Source organism: Sturnira hondurensis, unplaced genomic scaffold (assembly GCF_014824575.4).
Source record: "Sturnira hondurensis isolate 20B ecotype Veracruz unplaced genomic scaffold, ASM1482457v3 Scaffold0006413, whole genome shotgun sequence".
Classification (NCBI taxonomy): domain Eukaryota; kingdom Metazoa; phylum Chordata; class Mammalia; order Chiroptera; family Phyllostomidae; genus Sturnira; species Sturnira hondurensis.
Window position 1 is genome coordinate 47690291 of NW_028079044.1, and position 26863 is coordinate 47717153.

Here is a 26863-nt window from a genome sequence, read left to right on the forward strand (position 1 = left end):
ATCACTCACTGTGCAGCATGCCAAGTGCTTTGCATCCAGTATCTAATCAAACAAAACCTCATTTTTACCGTAGGAGATAGGAAGTTACTCTTCTCATCCCATTTTGCATAGGAAGATATGATTGAAAGAGTTCAGGTGAAATCGGGCACTTAGTGCATGGTGGAGACTTGGGGCCATGAGTCCATGTTCTTCTTTTCTCTGGAACTTGGATCACAGTTCATCCATTTATTTACCACGTCAAGGAGTAGGTGCTATGTGGCAAGTGTCGTGCTGGGCAAGGGGGGTCAGCAGAAAGCAAACACCGACACGGTGCTCGCCCTTGTAGAGCTAATGTTCTAAGGTTATCAATAGACCGTGGTGGAGATGAAGGGGCCCTGGGGCTGCTTTAGCTGAGTGGTCAGTGAAGGATTTCTCGAGGTGACTTTTCAGCTGGGACCTGAATGGAAGAAGTAACCAGTCCTGTGGAGAGCTAAGAAAAGGGGTACAGCAAATACTGAGACTATGGTATACTGTCTGTCATCAAATTCATTCATTCATTCGTTCATTCATTCGTTCATTTGACAGAGTTTTACTGAGATTCTGGTATGGACAAGAATGTTAGATGGTATGGATATGGGGGTGGACAAGGCAGACGTGGTCCTTGATAGACATGGTGTCAGAAAGTCCCGTGAAGGTGGCAGGCAGCAGCTTGACAAGCATGTGACAGCAAGACAAGAGCAAGCCCTCACTAGACATATGGGCAGGCAACCCAGTGACGTGGGGAGGGCTGTTCTCTCAGAGCAGATGAGGTCCTTGCTGGAAGTGGCAGGAGAAAGGAGAAGCTGGGCTTCTGCGTGTTTTATCATCAGGACTCAGAGCAGACAGAGATCAGGGTCCAACTTGGATCTGTAGAGACTAAACACTGGGTAGTCTCAGAAATAAGGCCTGTGCTCATCGCCAGTACTGGGCTCCCATCCCACGTTCGACCATGCAGCTGTTGCGATGAGCCACGCATTCCTTTGATCCTGCTGGACCTGCACCTGGGCCACCTCCTTACCTGGTCTGCTGAAGTGACACCACCTCCATGAACCTCCCTTGAATCCTCCTATGCCACATAGACCTGCTTTCTTTGCCCTGATTGGAGCCTGCACCAACCTCTGGACCAGCACCTGTACCACTTGAATGCCATAGAAGCTCTCCTGGCTGACCTCCATTTAACCAACTCTGAACTACGTGGTGCTGGATCCGTGTTTCCCAGTGCCTCTCTCCCACTGGTCAGCTGAGCAGGCTACTGCAGGGCTAAAGGTCCCCAGTCGGCGGAGAGCTCTCTAAATGCTGACACTTCCATTCCGTGTGCAGCCCTTTGCTGACCAGGGGTCACTGAGCTTGTTCCAAACTCATTCATGTCAATCTTACCTGTTAGTGCACTCACTCAATTTAATTAGATATTAAGTAAAAGTGGTGAGTAAATAGGAGTGGGAGCTACTGCTTGTGTGAAAACAGGATAGAATGCTTTGGACAGACTTAGTAATACTGAATAACTAAAACATTGCCACCAAATTAGATGTGAACAGGACAGCTGTAAAAATTTGTGGGATAAATAAGAAAAATCCAGAAGTCACTCTGGTAAGTACTTTTTTGCAAGTACTTTTGAATTTTTGCTCCATTTTTAGAAAATAGAAATCTTGGCTTATGCACTATTGGCTACAGTTTCTATAAGAAACAATTAATCTACCCCCCCGCCCAATGCTTTGGCTTCATTTTAAAAGAAAAGACAACAAATTGATTTTTTATGTTTAAGTTACAAATAAAATATTGAAGTATAATTTTTCATAATTCCCTTTTTTAACCTACTTTTCCAATTAATCACCCAACAACCCATCCCGATCGCTTCGGCTAAAGGAATTTGACAATTCTTACTTGGGTGTCTGTCATGCTCCTGAGATCATGAAGTATCTGAGAGCCAAGACAAGGTTTTTCCCACCTCAAGAACCCAACCCAGGCTTAGCAAGGAAGGGCTGGCCGTGTTATGCAGGTTCTTTTGATGACAACCAGTCATAGATCCAACGCAACATAGCTGCAGAAAAATCAGGTTTCTTGTGAGGATGCTTCCTGACTCTGGGACTTGGCCTCTCTGTAGCACAGTTTTTCCGAAGTGGTAAGCTGGGGATGGCAGTAATAGCATCCACTTCATAGGGCTGGTGTAGGGTTAAATGAGTTAATATTTGTAAAAGAAGGCAGTGTCTAGGGCACAGGAACCACAGCCCAACTGTTTGTTAAGTGCCCTGCCAAACAGGCTCTATTTTAAGTCTTGTTTTAGAACTCTAATTGTATGTTGGTGCCGAGGCATCAATCTGTTCGAGTAGGGACATTACGCAGGATCTATGGGGAAGATGAGCAGACAGAAGGTATAAAAAAGGCAACTGAGCTATATGGGGTAACAGCTCCAGGCACCCTTTTAATAATGTAATATTTTAAAATTTGTTATCAAAATCTTGACCCTGGCATTTTGAGTTTATGTCTTAAAGGCTTTTATGGATTTTTTTTTTTTACCAGAGCTGTTATTATTTCTGAAAGCGATGTGTGAGGACAACCAAGTGGAAGATGTGGTTTAATTGGCTCCTAAAGGCATGTTCTTTTCAGGCTGGTTCAGCAGGCAGGTTGCAAGTTTGGACTGACATCCATGTCTCCTTGGTGGTGGTCTGAGATCCCAGGAATTTGGTTCTTCTCAGAAATGCAAAGATTAAAAGGCTTTGGAGTCAGATGAGCTGGGGTTGAATCCTGCCTGAGCTCAACAGCTGATTCATTCAGTGACCAAGATATAAGACTCCCTTGGGCCTCAGTTTCCTCATTTACAAAATGGGAATAATAAAACCTGCCTCCCAGGACTATTTCTCCCAGTAAAAGACAAAGCCTCTTTTATAGGTCCTGGTACACAGTAGGTGCTTATTAAATAGCTGTGGTCATCAGATGTGCTTTAATTCATCCCAGGGGTTAACTCATAGGCCATGGCCTGTGTGACTCTAGCGTCTGTAGTTCATGATACAGAGTGTAATTTCAAGGATAAGGCTCACAAGTCAGGTTTCAAGGACTTTTTTTCCCTTTTACCTTTTTAAGGAATTTAGATTTTCTCAGGTCTCTTCACCTAGTAAGCACCCAGATATGTCAAATTTGAAGTCCTGAGACAAAGCTGTTTCCCCATTTGTTTGTTCAGTCATTGCTGAAAACCTACTGTGTGCAGAGAGAGCCCAGCGCACAAGGGAACCAAGGCCACAGCTCTTTCTAAGACCACAGCTCCGCTCTGTCACTTAGCTATGTGACCTTAGGCAGGTTACTCAGCCTCTAAACCTCAGTTTCCCCCTTCACCAAAGAGTAACAGCGCCCTTATGGATTCTGGTCAGGACCCAGCGAGATATGTCCTGTCAACATGCCCAGTGTCCGCGGCGCCGTGTGGGTGTGCAGGGAAGAAGCGGGGCGTGGTCTGTTCCAGGTGCAGGCAATGAGGGGGTCTCTTGCCTGTAGAGGGTTTAAAATAATAATGAGGACTAAAGGCTTGTCCTGCCTTTGATTACCACCGTTCACTGGTAATTTAAACAATGCCAGGGATAAATACTCTTCTCCACTCCCTAAGAGTGGCTCAGTAGAGAACCTGGCATAGAGTCTGCCCCCTCCCCCATTACTGGCTCTTTGAATGTAGAAGGATCCATGACATGGCAGTGCACACCTCGGCCATCAGTCTTAGGCTAAGGAAGGCTCGGCCCACCCATGGTGCATTAGTTGAGGAGCCCATCGGATAAATCAACAACTCTAGCAACAAAAAATAAAAAGGAAACCCCCTTTTTTCCTTTGGGAATAAAATGATAAATCAAAGGCAATATGACACTCAGGTGAAATGCTAAACTGCCCTGCAAGGAATTTAGTCAAATGTGAGGAACGAAGAACACATTTCCTGAGCCCAGAAGATGTGAGGCAGCGAATCAGCCGCTCAGCAGGCCCTCTTGAAAAATCTTTCTTGAAACACTTATGGCTGGAGGATTTGAAAGCCTTTTTTAGAGCGCTCAAATGGTCGTTGACACAAATTTGCCTATTTTTCTCAGACACAGAAAATGCTACTGAGCATTGTGCCATTTTCAGTAAAAAGACATTGATACATAGGTCGGAGATCACAATCGGAAGAACCGAATTTGAGAGTTGTTGTTTTTTGTATGTGCTCACTAAGTGATCTTGGGCAAGTTACTTTATAGCTCTGAATCTGAGTTTTCTGACATGTAAAAGGCAGGCATTGAATGTCATCCCGCCTACTTCACGCCCTGCTGAGGATGAGATAATCTAGCTGGATGTTATGGTGCCTTGAGAAAGTCAGGAGTTTGCAGGCAGAGCCAGGGCAGAACCCTCAGGCAGCGGGCCAACAGGCAGAGGGTGGACAGCGAGTGGGTGGCGAGTCTGTGGGTGAGTTCCCCATGGTGGGAGGCTCTCTGTGCAGTGCGGGGGATTGGTCAGACTTGAGAATTCCATGGGAAACCGTTTGGAATGGCCCCTGAAGGCTAATGACAAGGAATTTAGTCATTAGCCTCTGTTACAGATGTGTATATTGGCTCAGAATTTTGAGGAAAAGTTTGCCCAAGAGACCAAGTGTAAGTGGTAGAATTAAACTTGGAAACTCGGTAGATTTGGCACAAAAGCCAGTGCCCTTCTGAAAACTCTTGATGATACAAGTACTCCAAATTCTTCCAAAGCCCTCCCTCTGTCTGCAGATACAGCCAGTGCCCTGTCCGTCAGCATGCTGTTCATTTATCTGGTTCACTGCCCTCAGTGGGTTCTCCTCCACCCTGCAACCAATGCTTTATGGTCAGAAGTGGTGGCCACTGTCTCAGAGGAGGGACAAACACCCTGCTCCTGGGATGCATCCTCATGGGGTCCTGGATTCTGAAGAACCAGAATTACCCAATGCTAAAAGCTCCAGCCAGAGGGACCAGAGAGCGCTGAGACCCAACTGGAGTCAGCCCAAAGGAGGGGGTGGGCAGGGCAGGGCAGCACTCACTGTCCCTTCCCTCCGTGTCTGATGCAGCAGTGGTTTCAAAACTGGGACTGGTGACACATTTGTGTGTCTGAAATCCAATTTAGTGGCTCATACACAGCATTGAAAAATGAACTTGATAAAAATAGAAAGCATCAGAATCCAATGACTATAAAGATAAGTATTGGTTCCTGGATAGTTTCTTGGTTTTATATCTATGCATGTGTTCAAGTAAAATGAATGTCTTACTGGGAATTACAGTGGAAAATGTAAAAAGGCCACGAATACCCCTTTCTGAATTAAAGAGGCTACAGGACTAATGGCCGCTTTCGCCTAAATCTTGCAGCCCTAGGTGTGTTTTGAGTTTTGACAATCAGATGCATCAGTCCCTCAGGGTTAGGAATGTGGGGTCAGGCTGAGGCTATTTTCACCTACCTCTGCTTTTTGTTGCTGGCATCACGGTTACGGAAACACTGGGTTTTTAAATAGCAGGCTTTCAGTGTGCTGTCACAGGGTTTCTGGCTGTTCAGAAGGTGCTCACTGTCTGTGTTTTGCCAGTGGACCTAGAAGGCAGCCCAGCTATGGAGCTAACGGCTGTGGCAGCGACACTTCCCTGGTGGGTTTCCAGCACTCCACAGCCAATGAGAAGCCGGCCCATAGAGTCTACAAGAGGAACACTGCCATCCTAAAACAGGATTTAATCCACCTCCAAAGTCAGTGAATAAGACAAGTCCTATTGGTGGCAGGGGACCAGGAACGCATTTTATAATTTCATCCACACTCAAATATCCTTTCTAAAATTCATCAGGCCCACAGAAATCAGTGTGCCCTGCCTGTCCTTCTGACTACATAATTGCAAATGTCACAGCATACCTCTGCCTGCTATTCTACTATGCACCAAAAGAGCATGCATATTGGGTGCTATTTGACTATTCAATTCAATTTCCTTCAGTAAACATTAAGTGTGTGATGCGTGCCAAGCTCTGAGGGTGTTCCTGAGGCTGATTCAGACTCTGGCCCCAAAGAACACACAGCTTGTGGGGCATGCAGATGCAGAGGCATCCCGATGGCTCTGTTCAATAAGCTGTCACAGAAGCAAGACCCTGGCTCTCTGGGGACACTAGGAGCTACGTAGGGGAGGGTGGGGAAGTGGGGCCTGAAATCGACACCACAGCATCGATTTCAAAGAGGTCTCACAATGACTCAACGAGGTAGGCTGGATTGTTCCAATTGAACAGACGAGAAAAACGAGGCACGTCAAGTTACACCCTTCGCCCAAGTTCGTGCAGCCGTAATGTGCAAAGCTGGGATTCAGAACCAGGCCCGCCCGACTTCACCGCCAGCACAGCACATAAGCTGCCTGTACACCCAGCAGGGATTTCCTCAGAGATGAATTCTCCAGCGAAACTCTAACAGTAAACAATCAGCAGCCCCAGACAGACTTGCCTTGGCACCGTTCTCGGCTGCATTCCCCTCCGTTCTGATAAACTCCCTTTACACCATGGCAACCTCAAACTCTGTTATAGTAATATTGTCACTGGTGGTGAGGGGCGGGGGCAAAGTTATACAAGCTACCAAGTATTGCTTCCATGTGCTAAGAAAAAAAAAGCACACGCACTTTGCACAATTACAAATCCTGGTGTGGAAAAGACCCCTACACTGTAATTATTTTTGTTTTTGTCTTTCCCCCAAGAATATTTAGACAGATGCGGCAGAACGCATACATTTTCAAACTGTCATCCAGGTCTGAAAACAGGTAACCAGTTGGGTATTTACAAGGTGAAGGCTTTGGCCCTGAAGGTAGGGTTGGGAGAGAACATTGTTCCGAGGGGGCAGGGGAAAGGGCCTGATGAGGTTTTGAGGTTCTGAGACATAAAGAAGCTGGAGTGATGCTCTTTAAGAAAAACGTTACAAATCATAACTGCATAGTTGTTAGGGCCCCTTGGAAGGCCTTAGAGCAGCGGCCTGAGGCTCACACTCCGCCAGCTTCACTGTGAGTCTGCTTTGGAGCAGGCGGAGCCTCTTCATTATTGGAAATGTTGGATCAACACCTTGGCGGACCACCTGACCTGTGGCTGCCCGAGGGCAGAGAAAACAAATTACTTCCTCCTTCAAGTACTAACATGCAGCTGTTTCCATAGAAACCTGATTATAATTATGCCTCAATGCATGTTTTAGAATGCTATTCTGGTATCTCTTTTCAAAATTAATTTATACATGCTTTTTACACTTATCCATTGAAATCTTAAAAACACAGAATTTATATTTTATCTTGCTATGGAGCAGAGCTTCTCATGTATTCAAGAACATGATACTGGAATAGCAATTAGAACAGCTCTAATTTGGAGGTGGAAAGATTGATTTAAATTCAAATAATTCCCTTGCTTGCATATTATCAGGAGATGGGTATCCTCTTCAAATAAGATATATAAAAATAATAAAAGTCATACCTTACATTTGTAGTGTATGTACTGTTAAAAATTACCTTACTGTGTCCTAGTCCATTTAATGGTCAGAAGAATCCCGGGAGGTAGGAATTAGTACAGTGATTTCACAGGTGAAGATTCTGAGACTTGGAGAATTTCCTCAAGGCCAACCTATGATTATTGCAGGACACCAAGCCACTTATCCGGCTTCTGCGGCACCTCAAAAAGTGGGACTGTCCAGGCCAGAGCTCCCACGGGGGGAACTGGGTCAGAGGCTGGAAGACCGCGGCAGAGGCAGCGTGGCTGGTGATCCCTTTGCTGCTACACCTGCACCAACTGCCTGGAGGGATCACACAGGTCCAGGTGGGCACATGCGGTCTGCAGCCCCCTCCTCCCAGCCCCCCAAACCAGTGCCTACGGAGCTGAATCGTCACTTTTCACACCAGTGTTTCATTATGTCAATTTTCTGCCTATGAGAAGAACAATCATCAATCACTTCTCATTTACATTTGAAAAGCAGAAAATCACATAATAAGTATTGCCTAGCCGGAAACTACATGTCATAGTCACTAATTCATTAGCTCTCTCTTTATTATTTCAAATGACAAATACCATGTACTTCCCGTATCATAAAGTGTAATTCATTGCTTTTGATTGTTCCATTTTTTCATACTTTAGTCTTTCCGCGTGTATTTAAAATCAGCTTGGCTTCTGGCAGGCTGAGGGCATTTTTTCCCTGTGGAAGGTCTTAGTTCATGATCAAATGTCTGAGTAAGAGCAGCAATTACATCGACAACCCTGCTCCCAACAGTGGTTCTTACTGGGCACTTACTCTGTGTCCAACTCTGTATACAAATCTTCTCATTTCGTTCTCACAACAATTGGTGAGATAGATATGTTCATTACTGATAATTCACAGAAGTGGAAACTGAGGCACAGAGGGGTTAGGCAGTGCCTGGATGTGAACCCAGACAACTGGTGCCATTAGTGAGTGAGTTCTGTGCCCCAGCCTCTGTGCTGCGGAGGCTGATTTGGGGTTCATCCTTTTCATGGGTGCAACAGATCACACGGGATGACTCTCGTCGCCAGCCTTCTCCACGTCTGTGTCACCTATGGTGCATTATCATCCACTACCCATTCATCTGCTGGATACACTGCTTTTCAGCAAAGAAACATGTGCTGAGGAATGAGTAAGGGGCAGGCATCGTGCTCTGCCTTGGGCAGAGGAGAGGACAAGCTTCACTTCTGCCTTCACCGTGCGTGCAGGCAGAGACCTTGAAAACTGACTGCGATAAAATATTAACGACTATCATTAGCTCTATCATTAGTGACATTATGATAGATATCAACTCAGGGCACCGCCCATCTCTTGCATGTTCCAAAGACACGCTAGGACAATGGATGTCAGACATAAAATGCTTTGAACTGTTGGAGAGTGAGGAGGTGTAAAGATGAAATATTTACGTCTTGGTGATTCACATATAAAAGAGGAGGCTCCCGTGGAGCTAACTGCAAACTCTTTTGGACAATGGGAGTGAAGAAAGAGGAGTTGGTGGGGCAGTGAGTGCAGGAGGAACTCTCTGTTGTAAATGAAAACATCTACAAAATCCAGCATCCCATGGAGTAAGGAGAGAAAGAAAATGGTAATCGAACAAAAAAGGGGGTTTGTCTCCCTGCTGCCGCAAAAGCCAAACTTGTGAGGCCAGTGCTGATGTAAAACAAAAGAGGTTTTATTCAGATGCGGCATGATCTTGGAGAAGGGCAGACCCTTGCCTCAAAGCCCGTCTCTTTTGCAAAACCTAGAGAAAGTCCCGCCATCCTCGGCAAGACCAAAACAAAAGGCCGAGTCCAGAATTCCTGTTCCCATTTAAAATACAGTCCTTTGAAGTTTGCAGGTGGCTGCTCAGGGGTCATCTCTATAGCTTAGTTTGTCCCTGGTTGTGGTCCACTTCAGGATCCCTTCTGGAATCTGTGTGGGGCCCATGCAGCGATGGCCACATGGCTGCTAGGGCCACAGTGTTGCATGAACCAGGCAGGCGAGAGAGAGAGAGAGAGAGAGAGAGAGAGAGAGAGAGAATCCCTTCTGGAGTTCATGGGCCACATGACTGCTAAGGTCATATGGACCATGGAGAGAACAGGCCAGTGCACTCTCCGAGTGCAGGTCCCGAGCAGCAAGTCAAGAGCAAGAGAGCATCTTTCTTTGTTCCCCTGAGGCTCTATTAGTTTTGGGTGTGGGATGGGCCAGGTGCTTTCTCAGAATGATCAAACTTCCCAAACTTTTGTGCATTTGGGTGGGACCATCTTCCAACCAATCGCTCCTTTCCCTAGGTTAGACTGATAGCCCTCTGTGGTCCAGCACCGCCCCCTGAGCCATTTTGATTTGATTCCGTACGTGCCTGCTTTCCCCTGGTCCCACCCCCAATCTGGTACCAGAAAGGGACAGGAAGGCTTTCTGCTCTACCCAGGTGTCTTGCTAGCCGTGGCATGGTCAGTGTGATAACCCCCCCCACCATCGCCGTCTTGGCCAGGAGCACACTGAGGGGTCGGGCCGACTGAAGCTGAGCTGCAAAATTCAACGTCCTCCCCATGAGCTGTGGTTTGTGGAGGCGTTCTCTGTCCAGCTGCGTGCCGTGCCCCTCAGCACCCGAACCTCCAACTTTCATCTTACCAGTAACTTGGAGTAGGGTTCAATACAAACACCCTTGTTGTTTAAAAAAACCCAAAACAACAACAAAAACCCTCTATAAAATCCAGCATCCCATGGACTAAGGAGGGAAGGAAAATTATTCTTTAATATTTGTCAATAATACTCTCATATTTGGGGAAGGGGCCTTGTGGGAAAGACTCCTTCATTCAATCATTATTTTATTCATTTGATACAATGTTGCTAAATGTCCCATACCATGTTAGATATGGGAGAAAAACATTGAGTTCTCTGTTGATCAAGAAACCTGCAATCCAGTGGAGAGATAGAAGACACGACACATATCACTGTAGGTTGGAAAGAGCTAAGCTTGTCAAACTCTGGTTGATTATGAAAAAGTTTGATCTTGTTTTTATTTCTGGCACTTAACTCAGAGCTTGGTCTAAATTACAGAATGTAATAGTCACCCGACTGAATAGTGATAATACATTGTCACTATTAAAACCCTGAAGAAGGCTCCGAGAAAGAGTCAGTTAATGTGGAATTCTGATTGGATTTTGATAATTAGCTCAACCCTAAATAATGGAGAGACATCAACCAAGCGTCCCAGATCCCTAGTTTGGGATGCAACGGAGGCCTGTTCGGAATGGAACTCAGCAAATCTAAACCTGGTTTGGGAGGAAGAGTAGACACTTGGGAAAGTGATCTTTTGGAGTCGTTATTAGTTTCTTGCCCTTGGTGGACAGGTAGACAAAAAGCTGAAGTGTTTCGAAGAGTTGGGAGGAGCCAGGAGGACATAAACGCCCCCCGTGAGAAAGCAATGGGAACTCCCTGGAAGCCCTACTCTACCTTGGGCCCTGCCCAGCTCTCCTGGCCTCGGTGGCTTCGGGCAGTCATCGGTGTTCCTCGGCTTGTAGGTCTCTCCAATCTCAATTCCAATCTCTGCCTCTTTCTCCTCTCCCCATGGTGTTTGCTCTGTGTGTGCCTGTGTTTCTTCTTGTCTTGAGAGCAGACTTCTCAGCCTGTCTCAAGTTCATAGATTCTGACTGCTAGTCAAGAGTAATTTCAGTGTTTTTAAAAGATCACTTTGGATTCTTTTGATTTTGCATGAATATTTTTTGAATGGCACTGCATCACAGTAGACCTCCACTTAACTGATTCGATAGCTTGTCCCCTGGTGGAGACTCCAATATGCTAAGAACTCATAGCTAGCTGGCCCCTGTCTAGCTCGTGTCTGCTCCACCAGGTAGGTCCTGTCTTTAGCAGGAGGCAGTGATGTTTGTTTCCAAAGCTGCTTATGTTAGTAGTGTTTGCTACTGCTATAACAAAATTTAATTGAGTATGGTATAAAAAACAAAATATAAAAAGAAAGCAAGCTTTTGTTCTTATGGAAAATTAAAATTACTTTGCAAATCCCCAGTTTCCTTCTAAAATAGTTGTTTTCAAATTACATTTGGTAAGACATTTGCAAAAAATTAGAAACAAACTATAGATAATTCTAGAATAGTTCTTATTTAGATTGTTCTAAAAGTCTTCTTATTATTTGTATTTTTTAAATTTTGAGTGTGATTTATGCAAAATAAAGAACACAGAATTCCTGTCAGTTGACCTGTGCTTAAATCCAGCTGAAGTAAGTTATTTTAGTCATGGGTCACTTTTGAAAATACATAATTTATCTTCCCCTGCTCTATTTACTACCACTTTTGAAATGTGCCTTCAGCTACATCCAGGCAACAGAGCATGCCTTGCCTATAGCATTTCACACTTGGGCTGTGTTTAGTTTCCAATTTCAGTTTCTTTGGTCAAAATTCCTTGGACAGATTTACGAGATTAAAAGGTCCTCATATGACTCTTTGGTTGCTGCTTAGCTTCTCCAGGCTTGAACAAAGGTGTCTAGGGCAGCGATGGAGATTGATTTCTTCTATCTAAACTGCCTCTGGAAATGTTAATTGTATGCAAATGGGCACAGGGCACAGGGTGCTGACCTGTCTTTGAATCAGGGTGCAATTAGTACTGCCCAGGATGCCAAATTTCAATAATAACAAATATCAAGAAAAAACCTGTAGTTATTAGAAACAGAATGTGTTCTGCTCTAAACCTCAAGATATGGCCAAGGTGGTTCAAAAGTTCAAGGACTAACTATGATCCCAAATGCTCATCTGTATCGCTTGACTTCCTCAGAGCAACTTTGGGATTACAGGGGGTCATCCTTTTGACGAAAGATCCAAAGTGCAGAGAGTTTAAGTGACATACCCAAGGTCACCCAGGTATAGCGTTAGCAGTTAGCAATTCAGTTCAGCTTTGTTCTCTTCAAAGCTTTCGCTCTCTCCACCATGCCAGAAAAGGCAAATACATAGTGGGCAGGAAAAATCGCAAAGAACCAGGCAGCCAGATGGAAGGCAAGAGTGGGCAGTCCACTCACACTGGGTAAACACAATACTTTGGGTGAAGTCAGCTGCTACAGGAGGGTCGCAAGCCATTAACACTGGGCTTCTCACTGCCCTACATTTTATCAGCAAGTAGAAGGAATAACAGTGCCAACCACAATACTAGACAGAGTGTGAAAAACCTACATTAACTAAAAATTCCTAAGTGCCAAGGAGAAAGAAATAGCTCTTGACTGGAAACAGCAGAGGAGGCTTCCTGGAGGAGGGACATCTGAACATCAGATTGGGGCGTTGGTGAGATTTTCACAGGAATAGCCCTAACATTTGTAGAGTCCCTTACAGTTGAGATAACACTTTTTTCTGGCATTCTGTTATTTGTCTCTCAGAACATCTCCATGGGTTAGGACAAGAATTATCACTTCTAACTGAGAGATGAGGAGACTCATGCCCAAAGTGGTTCAACTACTTGCTGAGAGTCACACCAGCGAGTTACAGAGTGAAATGGGGCAAGCACCTAGAGAGAGCCACACTGTTCAGCAGAGACAGGATGTGAGTCACCCACGGGACTAAAAGTTCCTAGTGTACACATTTTAAAAAGCTGAAAAGAAACCCTTAAAGTTCATAGTGCATTTTATTTAACCAAATACACCCTGAATATTGCCCTTTCAATGAGTAATTGACATGTAGCCAATATATGTAAAAAGATATTTCACATTCCTTTTTTTGTATTGTCTTCGAAATCTGGTGTGTGTTTTATGCTCACAGCACAACCCAGTTGAGATGAGGCACATTTCAGGGGCTCCACACACAGGGCCAGCGGCTGCCGTACTGAGCGAGGTAGAGTTCTTCGGATTCCTAGTCTTTCTGCTTTCCTAAACTTCTCACAAACTCGATGTAGACAGTTAGGGGTAGGGCCTCTCGTACAAATGGGACAATAGGAGCATGTAATTCAGGGTCCTAGCAGAACAAAATAAGTACCTCAAAAGAGATAATGGAAGAGAGTTCGATGAGGAGTTCAGGAACACAACAATGGGTGGTTAAGCACCCAAATGCTAGGATGAGTGGATCTTTAAACACTCCTGGCGCCTGGCAATCCTGGAGCTGCAGGTGAGGGCTACCTGATAGATGCTATGGGATGGCCTTTGCTATGAACAAGCAGCCACTGGTGCCCCACAGCCTGGCAGGATAGGAAATGGGGAAGTGGATCCATTGACCTCTTTGTCCTTCCATCCAGTGCTTGCCTTGGCCAAATCCAACCAGAAGCTAGAGGGTAATGGCCTGTTGAAGCATCCATAGAAGTTAGTCTCCTGGGATACAGAGAAAGGCAGAGAAGACTCAAGACTGGATCTGGAGGGCAAGCAGGGAACAAGTGGCAAAAAGTCAAAGGCACAGAAGAGTAGGGTCACGTTTGCTGGTGTGGGTGTTGTGTTGGAACACAGGATGGAGGCAGCCAGTGACATGACTGAAAAGTGGGGCCGGAGCCAGGCAGTGGGAGGGCTGCAATGCAGGGTAATGAAGTTGGCTTGTATTCTATGGTCATTAGCAATCCATGGAAAACTTGAGTGTGAGGTCTTATATAATCAAAACTGGACACTAAAGAGATGGTCCCAATAGCGTTACACTCCATGCTGGGGTTTTGGCATGTGAACTGAGAAAGAGATACAGGAGGCATATGAAAATCAAGACCAGCCACTTCACTGTGGGCAAAGGGCAGGGGACTGTGGCTGCAAAATGAGTGAACATGGGCTTCCTCGGCCTTCTTTTTGTTCTGGCTATAGCTCTCTGGTGAGAAAGCACAGCTGGGCCACTGCGGGGCTCCCTGCATCAGTGGCTCCCTGCGGGAGGAGAGGATCCACATTCTTACCCACAAAAACGTGATGGGGGCATTGACTACATTACACAGGAACAGAGACAAGGACAGACAGGCAGAAAACGGTGGCTCATGCTCCATACATTCTCATGAGGTTCAGTGTGTCCGTCAAGTCTCCTATTTCATAGACAAAACAGGAAAAAGCAAAATACAGCTCTTTTTTCAAGAAGAATTTTAGTGTTCAGTGACTCCAGGTGATTTGAACAGTTTATACTGGTTAGAAACTGGTCAGCACCAGGCAGAAATCTACTTTGTGACAGAGCTTCAAACAGTACTAGAAAAGGGAAGGCAGGGGCAGTCAGTGCATACATGGGGGAGAGAGCATCAGCAGGAATGGGTGGACCAGGTACAAGGATGTGTCCTGTTGAAGGAAGTGCATTTTTGGGGGGTTGAGCGGATTGTCAACAGGCTGAACCAGTGATGCCGGTGGGACGTGCCAAAGCAGCTGTGCAGCAGGACGCTGCTGACAGGCGTGTGGAGCTCAGAAATGAACACAGTGTTAGACATATTGACGTGGGAACAATCCAGAAGCAAAGGATGAGTCAGGATAAATCATCAAGAGAGCAACAAGAGATAAAAAATGGTTAATGGCTATTTAAATTTAAATTAATGAAATTAAAAGTCAGTTCCTCAATCACACTAACCACATTTCATGAGCTGCTCAATAGTCACATGTGGTTAGTGGGTTTTGGATAAGGCGAATGTAGAGTATTTCACAGTAATTCTACTGGACAGCACAGTTGCGGAGCATTATATGTTGGGGGGTGATGGTGGCTGCAATAACATTTTACTTCCACTTCCAAAATATCTGAAAGAAATGAAAGCAAAACTATGGAAAGAAATGAAATGAAACCATGAAAGAAATAAAGCCTAGAGACAGAGAAGCTTACAATGTGATGATAGGGATGATGCTCCTAGATAAAACTTATTATTTAAAAAAACTTGCTTAGGCAGAATTGCACCTACTGAAGGTCACTCATGTGAAGGAACAATAAAAAGTGAAGTCGAACTGGGAGATGGAGGAAGTTCAACACAATTGTTAACTGACAAGAAGAGATTGGACTTCTGGTTTAGGACAAAGACCCCAGAAGGCACACCCAGAGAGGAGAGTATTTTCCAAATCTGTTCATTCCAAAAACTACTTGGAAAACACAATTAGAGCACTCATTGTAAATTCATTGTCTCTGCTTTTCTTCCCAGCTTGGGTTTCTCCCCTTCTGGACTCACAGCTATTGTGAAGAATGTAAATGAAACACATCCAATCTTCAAAGAGTTTACTGTGTAGAAGAAAAAATAAAGAGCACACCAAATGGAGAAAGAGATAATTGCTTAAAGCAATATACGAATGCAACACTCATGGAGGTCACAGCTGGGGGAAACAGTGAGGGTCTGTGCGAAGGAGGTGACATTTGAGCTGAGCTTTGAAGAGGGGAGAAGGTTTAGGGGATGAGAGGAGTGTTATAACAGGTAGGGATACAAGCATAAGCGAAGGCGTGTGTGTCCTAGTGATAAGGATGTTTAGGAAATTCCAGTAGGAACTATAGAATAGTTACATAAAATATATTTATAACAGATGAGGATGAATATGACCAATGGTACATGGGTAGTCTTGAATGTAACAGATGGAGAAAAAAGCAGAAAAATGTCTTGATGGTATGCAGCTTAAGAGATTTAGAATATGAGAATACCCACTGACCTGGAACAAAAAAAAAAAAGAAATTTTCAGCCCTGGCTGGTGTAGCTCAGTGGATTGAGCATTGGCCTGTGAACCAAAGGGTCACTGGTTCAATTCCCAGTCAGGGCACATGCCTGGGTTGCAGGCCAGGTTCCTAGCAGGGGCACGTGAAAGGCAACCACACATTGATGTTTCTCTCCCTCTTTCTCCTTCCATTTCCCTCCTAAAAATAAAGAAATGAATACAATCTTAAAAAAATTTTTTTTCTGAGATTCTGCCACTCTTAGGTCAGCCTTGAATTGACTGTTCCTTGAAAAAAGGAATGAATGAATGAATGACAAGGCTCTGCCTTACTAGTAGTTAACAGTTACCTGTATCATTCAAAACAATTTCCTAGGTACTATAGGGCACTAACATGAATCAAATCAACCAGCACAGAACTTAGTAGGAAACCCAACTTTCTCATCCGATCTATTGTCCAAACCTCCAGCTTACACCATTGTTGTCTAACAAAGATGTTAAACAGAATTGCTTTAACACAGCTAAACATCTGCTGCACTACATAATGCGTCTCCCCACTGCTGTACCATATGGCAGCACCAGACACTTTATTCCAGTGCCCCCAGAGCTTCTGAGACACTTTGAAATGCCATGATTACCATAAGTAGGTTTTGGCAATTCTCAAAGCTAAAAGAAAAACAATTAATTCATTTTAATATTTAAAATAAATATGGGCCGTTTGGATCATTTGGGAGGAGCAGTGGAATTACAAGAACTGCAATAATTAGAGTCTAACTCCCCAAAGAGAGATGTTCCAAGATGTGGCATCCAGATGGAAAATTCCCCTAGCATGTCTGCGTCAGACATGAGCTCAGCCTGTCCCAGTCTCTGCTGAACTGGGTAAGAGTCCTTCCTCCATCAAGTTTCCAATGGGGGTCACTGTGGACACAAATCTCTATACTTTTGCACAGGAGAGTTATTTCAACATGACCCTCATGTAGGCAGAAGTGAAGCCACAAAACAAAGTTTTAATTTAGTAAAACTCAGTTAAATAAATATTAACCAGAAGATCTAATATTCCAGGCATTGTGCTGAATAAATAAGATCTTGTGGCATGATGAGATGTTTGAGGTCATTCCTAACAGGCTTTTTTCTTTGGTGACTTGAGGTTCTTAAGGTCAAGAGCAAGCAAGCAGGGGAGCCCAGCCTGCTGGGTTCCAAGGAACCAGAATTGGAAGGAATTCAAGGAGTCAGATAAATTGCATAGAGGGACCTGCCTTTAAGTAGCTCTGATTGGCCAAGGAAAGACAGAAATGCAGGCTAGTCAGTCTCTGAAGTGGTTCTACACTAGACTTGAAGGCATTCTGGAAGCACAAGAAAAGTTATCCTCAACCTGGGGAGAAGCAAGCAGAATGTTCAGAGTAGAGACATGAGGAAGGAGGTGGGCTTTTCAGTCCCAGTGAACCGCCCAGTGCAGGGCAGTGGAACAGTGTCCTGGAGAACTGAGGGTCGTTTAGTGTGAGCAGCAGGGTGGCACGGAAGAATCCAGGGTAGAGGGCAGAGGCTAGATCCTGCGCGGCTTGTTGGGACATGCATTGGGGTTTGGACTTTGTCTTGGAGATAATGTGGCCATTGAATGGTTTTCCTGCTGAGAGGAGATGTCATTGTCATGGTCATCACAGCATCCTCTCTGTGCCTTGAGCACATTCTCTGCCTTAAGCTAAGAACTGATCATCCTTAATCCTTAGTTCTCTCTTTTTTTAAAATTTATTTATCTTTAGAGGGGAAGGGAAGGAGAAAGGAAGAGAAATAGCAATGTATGGTTGCCTCTCATGTGTCTGCTGCCGGGAACCAGGAACCAGGAACTGGCCTGCAACCCAGGCATGTGCCCTGACTGGGAATCAAACTGTGATCCTGTGGTTTGCAGGCCCGCGCTCAATCCACTGAGCTACACCAGCCAGGGCCTTAATCCTTAATTCTCAATGCTTGGAGAAAGAATAGCATTATGCTCATATCACACCTACAAAAGCAAGGTCTCTAGAGGGAAGAGTTTACCTAAATTCCCACAGCCAGGAAGCACAGGAAGTACAATGGGAATCCAAGTCTTCTACACATTGAAAATGTTGCTTTTAACCCCATACAACGTACTGGTTCTAAACCAGACCAGACTTGGGATGGAGAACACATTGGAGGAGAAGTTGGGGACCGAAAGACCAGACAAGAGATGTTTAAGATGCTCTGTGCTGATTATAATGGGTGATAAATTTTTTTTTAAAGAACAAAGTCCTTATCTTGTGAAGAGCCAATATGTGCTCAACTTTTTGAAACCAGTCACCTAAATTAAAAATACCAGTCTTTGGGGCCTTCCAGTAGTTTCTGCCCAGCACTGTATCAACTACTGTGGGAGGGGAAGGAGATGTCGTAATAGAGAGCCGTCTTCAAGGAGCTTTGTTAAAATCCTACTCACAAAGGCATGGAGCAAAAAGTTTTAATGTAGGCTGGGCTCCCCTGCTTGCTTGCTCTTGACCTTAAGAACGTCAGGTCACCAAAGAAAAAAGCCTGTTAGGAATGACCTCAAACATCTCATCATGCTCTAAGATCTGCCAAGCAAGAGTCAGCATGGCTCGTGTATCCTCTGGCTATTGCCTGGGCGATTTTTCTTAGGTAAAATTCTTAGTAACCACTATTAAATATTGACAGTCTCAGTCAGAGATTGGAGATTTCATAATCATATATTCCATGCTGGTTTCAGGCGCTGCTGAGTGGGCTGTATACAAGAATGATTATGGGTTGCTCACAGGGAGCTCAGAGCCTACCCTAACAAGAAGGCACGCAGTGGTTGAGACCCAGCATGACATGCTGTAACAGATCTGAGGTGGATTTTCTGTATATGCCCGAAGGATACGCAGTACATTGCACAATGCCTAGTAGTTACCACTCCATAAACATGTGTTTTTCATTGAATGGGAAGGCCCAGCGGTATGCCATTGAGTAAAGTATACACGTTTGCTAGAGGGTATCCCCAGTGTTGCGCTTCATCACATCATATATGTCTTAACGTCATATATGTCTTAATGTCATATATGTCTTAATACCATTGCTAATTCTTTCTTTTCTTCTAATAATTAAAGTTCTACTCATCCTCCAGGCCCAGTCCAGAGCAGAAATGGAGTCTTACTTGTCTTTGTCATGACTCCAACATTGGCGGATGGGCGGATGGGTGGATGGGTGGATGGGTGGATGGGTGGATGGGTGGATGGATAAATGAAACACAGCAGTGAGTTATGTGCTTCAACACACTACTGGATGTCTTCCCTTCCTTCAGGATGTTTGTATGCATTGTTTGACCTTCACAAAGTACTCTTCCATCACTTCTCTGTGAGCTAAATCCTATTCACATATCAACTCAGGCATCATTTGTTTTAGGTAAGCTTCTTTCTATCTCTAGTTTAGCTTTGACCTGTCCATCAGTCCCACATGTATCTGCAGTCATCCATCTCTTTCTATATCTGGTAAACTCTGTCAGACCAGAAACCAGCTGCTAGTGACCATTATATTCCCAATGTCCAGAAAAGCTCATGGCACATAATAGACTCTCAATAAATAAATTAATTCATGGTCAAACATATTAAGTCATTTAAATATTTCCTTTTTATTCTATCATGAGATAAAGCCAGTGCTTGAAAAATAGCACAAAACTTGAACATTTATGTGGAATAAGGTCTTTGAATCTGCTTTTAGAAGTGTTTTAAAAATGCTATTTAGTCTCCTTTGGAATAATATTCCAAGAAAAAAGGATCTGATGTCACTTGGGCCCTTGGGACAATGTCTCCTTCACCCAGTATAGAATTTTTAACAGTTATGTTTTTATAATTAGCTTTGGTAAGAGGTTAGTGGGGATGGATTTGTTACTAAGACATTATACTTTTAAAGATGTGGAGCCTAATACCGAGTTCTGACCACTGTATACCCGAGGACCACATCCCGATTTCCCTCCATAGGAGTAACTGTCATGGGAGTTGGGGTTTCAGCTGAGACAAGCCATCCATGTGCTCTCAAATGAATCCTCCCGGGACTATGCTATGCTGTTGGTTCATAAAAATTGTGATGCATAATCACACTAGTAGAAACCTTTCACTGATTTGAAGGCCCACACACAATATGTCTAACTATAAGGAACATCTTGAGGAAGGGTATCATTATCCCCATGTTACAGATGGAGAAACTAAGACTCAGACCTTGCTCAACGCTCACTAAGATGGTAAGCAACTAAGCAAAGAACTAAAATCCTGGGCAGTCTCATTTAAAAAACTTCTCTGCCTACCTCCACTAAGGAAGTTCTGAGGGATAATGGGAACTTGAAGCAGAGATCAAGTGTCAGTGGAAAGTAACTTCAGGATTGAATGATACCGAGCCAACTGTCTCAGATACTACTGCTGAGGGAAGAAAGGTGGTCAGTATACCAGGAATATTTTAGCATCATTGTGAACACAGGACTGTAACGAACAGACAGCACATTTTACTTAATCCTCAGAACAAGGAATCTTCCACTGAAAAAGAATCTTTTCTTATGATGAGGCTGACTTAAACTTTGTATTGCTTTATACACATGATCTCATTTTAGGCAACCCCAATGTTGGAAATGGAGACATTGCTCCATTTATGGGTAAGGGACCTAGGGCTGCAAGTTCGGTGGCCAAGGTGGCCCATCTAGGAGATGACATAGCTGTGGCATGAACTCTAGTGAACGTTTCACTGCATTCTTGTTGATACTTGTTCTTACTTCTGTATATTACTGTTTTCTTCCTCTTTTCACCAACTTAAACAAAATAAAGATTAGAGAGCATAGAGGAAGATCCTTTTACCATGTTAGATTTCTATATCACAGTAACTTCAAGACATCCCACTTGAAGGATGGGAAAAGAAGTCTGATGGGTATAGTAAGGCAACTGTTTCCATTGTCTCCAATATTTCACAGACATTAAATAAGAGGCTGGGCTGCCCAGACAATTCACCCACAGGTGCCGTCCTGGTTGCGACAGAGCACCAAGAAGAGTTGAATAAATTATTAACACGGCCACATTCTCTGACTTGGCATAGGTCCCATGGAAAGAGTGACGTGTCTGTCTGGCAACCAGTCCACTTTGCAGAGGAACACAATATGTAGTCCCTGGAGATACTCATGTTTGGTGCGCAAGGTGATTTCTTTCTTGGAGTTATTTTTCTAAATTATTTTATACGGTTATTCAGGGCAACTACAATAAATCTGTTACGAGTTTCCATAATTTTTTAGATATTAATTTAGAAGCTTCCTAATTCTGAATCCTGAAAAGTCCATGTAGGATCTGGCTATTCAGTCATTTGCTTCATGCCCCTGGCAATAACATATGGCAGTGAAACTTGAGTCCTGGTCCGTTGCACCCAGCCTGTCTGCCTCACCCATTTTCACACAGACCTGGCTTCCTCCATCCCAAAGAGCCACATTTTACTGGTGACTTGATCAAATTAAGATGAAGAAAATGCTGCATTTTTTTGCAGTTACTTTCTTTATAATTTTTCAAGCCATTATTGCACAAAGCTGACAATTACAAATATTCATAGATTACTTACAAAAAAGAGGCCAGTATGGTGGGGTGTAGTCATTGAGCAAAGAAGTCCCAAGAGTGTATAAACATGCTGAACATAAAATATGTTGATTCTATAAACAGTTTTCAACACGTTCTTGTCATTCCTCTTTGAAAATTGCTTTCAGAGGTGAGAGCACGCATGCATTTTTAATAGATGAATAATTGCAATAGGGCACATGTTTATTCTTTGAAAGCTAATTTTATTTTGGTGAAACATATAATTTGAGATGAGAGCTATTTTTATAATTCTTTTAACATCCACCCAAGACACTCCTTTATTTTAATCTCTTCAAACTGGAATCCAGGCTCTTACCCTGACCTATCCTGCTTTCTCTACAGTGTCCCCTTATTCTGGGACCCCGATCATGTTCCATAACATTTATTATGTTCAATCTTCTCTTCTAAAAAATCATCATGAGGTATTAGGAAACACACATGTCACGATTCTTCTATGAGTTTACTATAATTTCAGTTGCTATGTAGTAGAAAAAATTATTTGAAATGAAAATTTACAGTTTCAAAAGAAGGAGGGTCAAAGATGAGATTTTTAATCATTTTTTTTAGAAACCATAGCCTTAGTCACAGAGATCTCAGTCCAAAACATCAGAAAATCACTTTTGTGCATAGAATCATTTCATTTCTTGTGGACAACAGCGGTTTGAGTGTGGAAAGTAAGACCAACCCCCTCTGTCTATCTAACAGAACTATTTTAGCCTCTGGAACCCCACGACACACACTTCGAGGGAACACTTGCAAGTCAGGCTGTGTTCGGAGAGAATAAAATCTCTGTGCCATTTGGGAACTGGCTAGGAGACAACCAGGACACACGGCATTTCCGGCCATTACCTGTCTTTGGTTTTCCGTCTCCAGCCGCAGCCTGGCCTCCACACACCTCCGCGTCTCCAGGAAGGCCTGGCGCTGGGCCCGGTCTGACAGGTAACTGATGAAGATCCCAGCTGTGTTCATGCACATGAATAACGCAGCCTGGGCCACAACCTGGAACAGAATTGCAAGCACAGCCTGGTCAGGTGGTTAAAAGAGCTGTTTGCAGGCAAAGAGAAAAAAAACAAACGTTTCCAAGGTAAATCTTAAGGTAATAATCCAAACGCTTAGGGGCAGGTTAATAGAACCACGTTCTTCATTGAGGTCTTGGGCCTGATGTCATGCCCTCTGGGAGGCCTCCCTTGACCACTCCATCCCCAAGTTTGGATTTGCACCTCGTTTGGAAACGTGACAAAGGGACTTCTTCCCTCCACCTCACTCACCCTCCCTTCTCCTCCTCACCAGCTGAAGGTTTGGGCCTCTTAAAGGGCCGGGGATCAGGTGAGAAGAAGGGGAAGAGACTAGTTAGATAGAGGAAAGGTATCAGTTGAATGGCACTGTTGTCTTTGACCTTGGTGCTCTCAGGTCCTCCTAAGTAGCATCCAAGTCCTACTGTTCCGAACTCAAGAAAAGACATTGCATTTGCCTACTGCGTTTCATCTCCATTGCTGCCACCAAACCGCTGGGCACCAAAATCTCCTGGCTGTACACTTAACCCCCCCGCCCATGCTCTTGGCAGGCCGTGTGTTTTCACAAGTCACCCAACAACTGGAGTCATGGATCTGTGCTTAGGCATGTCTTAGGCTTTTGGGCTCAGGCCTGTGTTCATGGGGCTCACAGTTGAGCATCAGTGGCTGCGCACTGGGGCGGGGTGGGGGGCGCTGCGAAAGGACGGCCGCCTGAACATTGGAGAGTGAGGAAAACAGAGGGAGGCTGTGAAACTCCCTGCCGCCCTCAGGGGAATCAGCCTTAGCATCACAGCAGTAATGTGTGTGCACATGTATCTATTCACGTGTATAGTGTATAAACATACTGTATGCTATGTTGATGCATATGGATGTGCCTAGCATGTAACAGGTATCCAAAAATTATTGGATATATATTTTAAGGTAAGGGCATTTATTTCCAAATGATAATAGTCTATGGTGTAATATGCATCTTTCATTTATTTCATAAGTGACGCATTACACATTTTCTTCCTCCAGGTTAAAGAATGTTCTAGAGGGCCATGAAGTATTGAAATTTTGTGTATGTATGCTATTTTACAAAGAGTGTTTATATCTATTATTTACTATGCAGGGAAGGCAGTGGAGGGGGCATGAGGGAGCCAACTGTGGAATCAGACAGAAATGGGCCTCAAATCCCCTCTCTAATGTTTAGCCCCGGGGAACCAAGGCAGGTCTCTCTCCTCACTGAGCGAGGTGACCACATAGCTCGGTTTGCTGACATTCGCAGAGCTTCGCAGTCCAGCCCGATGCTTAAAGAGCTGGGCTCCCATTAAGGCCATTTACTTGCCATGTAAACTTGGCCCAGTCAATTTTTCTGGCCCTTAAATTTTTTCCCCTGAAAAACAGACATATTTTCCAAAAATGTTGTTGGATAATCAATGAAAGCAGTTGTCACAAGGCCCCGTCACACAATCATTGCTCACTATGTATTGACTATGTTGGTGGTTATTGCCATGCTTTCGGTGGCTCTCCTGTCTCAGTAGTGACTCATTGAGCATCTGAGCAGGTCCCCAGCACTGTCAGGCATAAGCTTTGAGGAGCCCTTTTGTGATGTGACAGCAGGAACAATGAAGACCTGGGTGAGACTCCCCGTTGAAGGGCTCAGGGAAGAACGGGAGGAGAGTGACAGCCTGACAGAGGAACAAACCGTCCCGCCGGCATCCTCGCCAGGGCTGTGGGCTCTCCCCACAGCTGTCGGCCGTGTGACCGTGCTTCCTGCCTGCCCTTTATAAATACTACCTGCTGAATTAGAAAAAGGAATTATAAGTAGTTCTCAAGGAACTTTAAAAAATAGCAGAGCAATAAAGCAAAGTAGTATACTTAAATGAAAATCTAAGAAAGAGGCAGAGAGAAAAAGACACGGGCGTGTGGAACTCAGCTGGCACCCATGACAAGTAAAAAACTAAGCGATGAAAAACCGACGCAAAAAACTCAAGTTCAATCAATGATATCATGAAAAATGACAAAGTAAGCAAGAAGAAAAGGCAGTCTTTTCAGAAGGTAACAAGAAGACAGAGTTTTGAAAAATAGAATTAAAAGAACAAGTGAACAAGGATATAAGATTTTTTAATGGACTGAAAAAAAAAAAAAACCCCAACCCTCTGGCGTTAAGGAGGGAGCCAAAATGTTAAAGGCTAAAAATGGGAAGGGCTGGAGGGGAGGGAAAAACAAAGTGATTAAACCTTGTCACAATAGGCAAGGCAACAAATGACGAAGTTACAAAATTTTAAGTGTGAGAAATAGAACAGGTGGTGGCACCAACTTTAGAGATAAATGATGTTAATGCCAAGTAGCTTAAGACAGGACACATTTCTTTTCACTCCACTCCCTTCAGAGACGGACAACAGAGCAGCCAAAATTGCTCCAAGAGTGTTTCCAGCCTGAAGTAACTGCTGCTTGGGATCTTGCTAGCGGGAAGTAGGAGCTTAGACTCTGCCAAGCTCCTTGCTAGTGGACGGGACAACAGCCGTTCACACACCCCAACTGAACACAAGATGCTGTGTTTTGGCCTTTGCCTGGGCTACATTGCAGACGATCCAGTCACGACTCTGCTTGGTCTCGTTAGCTCCATTTCGCAGAAAAGAGCAGTGAGGCTCCCAGAGGTTAAGCAGCCACCCAAGACCACCAAGCTAGCATGTGGCAGTAAGGTGGCCGACGGCCCTGGTTTGCCTAGGACACAGAAATTCATTTTAAAACATGTTCAAGTCTTTTGCCCATGTTTTAATGGGGGTTTTGGTCTTCCTGGAATGGAGTCATGTGAGTTCTTTATAGGTTTTGGAGATCAAACCCTTGCCTGAGGTATCATTGGCAAATATGTTTAAAACTTGGATGGTGCCAGGAAGACCAGGAAGTTTCCTCATGCTTACATTCAGTTAATGTGTATTTGGATTAATTACGAGTTTGGGTGGGAAAGAAGGGAAGCCGGGAGGTGGGGAGAGGAGGGGCGGCGGGGGCAGAGGGGGAGGAGGAGACGAAGGGGAGGCAGGAGGAGATAAAGCAGGTCAAGCCGTTTGAGCCACGCCGTCCGCTCCGGAGGGCGGCTGGCCTCCAAGACAGATGAGGAGCCGTCTGTTTCAGGTGTGCGGCCTCCAGCAGTGAGCCCACCCCCTGGCCTGGGCGCGCTGCCAGGACTGAAGTTTCATTCCCTTCACCCATCATGGTCCCTAAACACAAGCCTGCTACTTCATCTGGAGCTCGACCACGCTGGGGGAAAACTTGGCCCCCGTTGGATTCTTGAGATATGATGCATCCGTTCACTAACATGTTTTGAGCATTTTTGGGGACTCAGTTGTTAAGATTTAAAGGCTAACCCCAGGGTAAGCTGTGATCCAATGTAGTATAGGTTTTACCCAAGCAGCAATGTGTCCTTTTATGACACATGTAACAGAAAATGCAGATGTGAACAAAAGAAGTAGATGCTGGAAAAGCCACAGTCTTAATGACACCCCCCCTGAGTCGCGCCGTTAGCAATGGCAAGTATGTGATAAATGTTTGTTGAATGAAAAAATGAATTAATGTCTCATTCGTTGCCAGCAGTCAGGGAAGAATATCGGGCATTTCGCAGCAGCGCGCTGGGAATGAAGTCATCAATATTCACAGGCAGGCAAATCAGATATGTTTTGGAGACCAAAGTGGACACTGATTCGATTCTCCTCCTTTATCTCGGGCCTGTCGGGCACTGCATCTAAAGTGTGTTATGGATGTGGCGAGAAGGCCGGGAGTCTGCGGGGCCTCTGAGACTCCAGTGAATGACCCCCCTGCTGGAGGGGCCCCCTGGTCAGGTCGCAGGCAGGGCGTGGATGGAACTGCCACCTGCAGTCACATTCTCATCCCTGCCACGGAAGGCGATGAAGAAAGAGCTGGGGATCTGGGTTAGCCGCCTTCACGGTGCTTCTGCTTCTAGGCTGAGACTTGGAAGTCTAAAAATGGAGGTGAGAGTCTGAGCCTAGGGTAGTCTCGTTCTACTTTGGGGGAAAGGTGTGTGTAGGAGAGTCTGGCTTTGGGAGAACACTGTGGGCACCTCCTGTTGTGCTGTGTCGGCCCCAGGGGTGTCCTTTGTGTTGGAGGGGGTGTGGGGTGAGCCTGAGACAGCAGGCTCCGTGGCTGCATTGCATACCCCCCTCCCAGAATGAGGGGCCCCCCGGTGCTGTCCAAGAATGGGGTGCCCGCCCCCCAGAATTCAGTGCAC

General features: G+C 44.7%; 1 protein-coding gene across 3 annotated transcripts in view; it reads right to left on the bottom strand.

Moving 5' to 3' along the window:
* The window catches only part of ADCY8 (adenylate cyclase 8), a 157120-nt gene that overhangs the window by 106186 nt on the left and 24071 nt on the right, over positions 1-26863 (bottom strand). For all 3 annotated transcript variants that reach the window (XM_037048562.1, XM_037048561.1, XM_037048560.1), the window contains exon 2: positions 22472-22621. In XM_037048562.1, coding sequence (XP_036904457.1) covers positions 22472-22621 — 150 coding nt within the window. The remainder of the gene's footprint in view (positions 1-22471; positions 22622-26863) is intronic.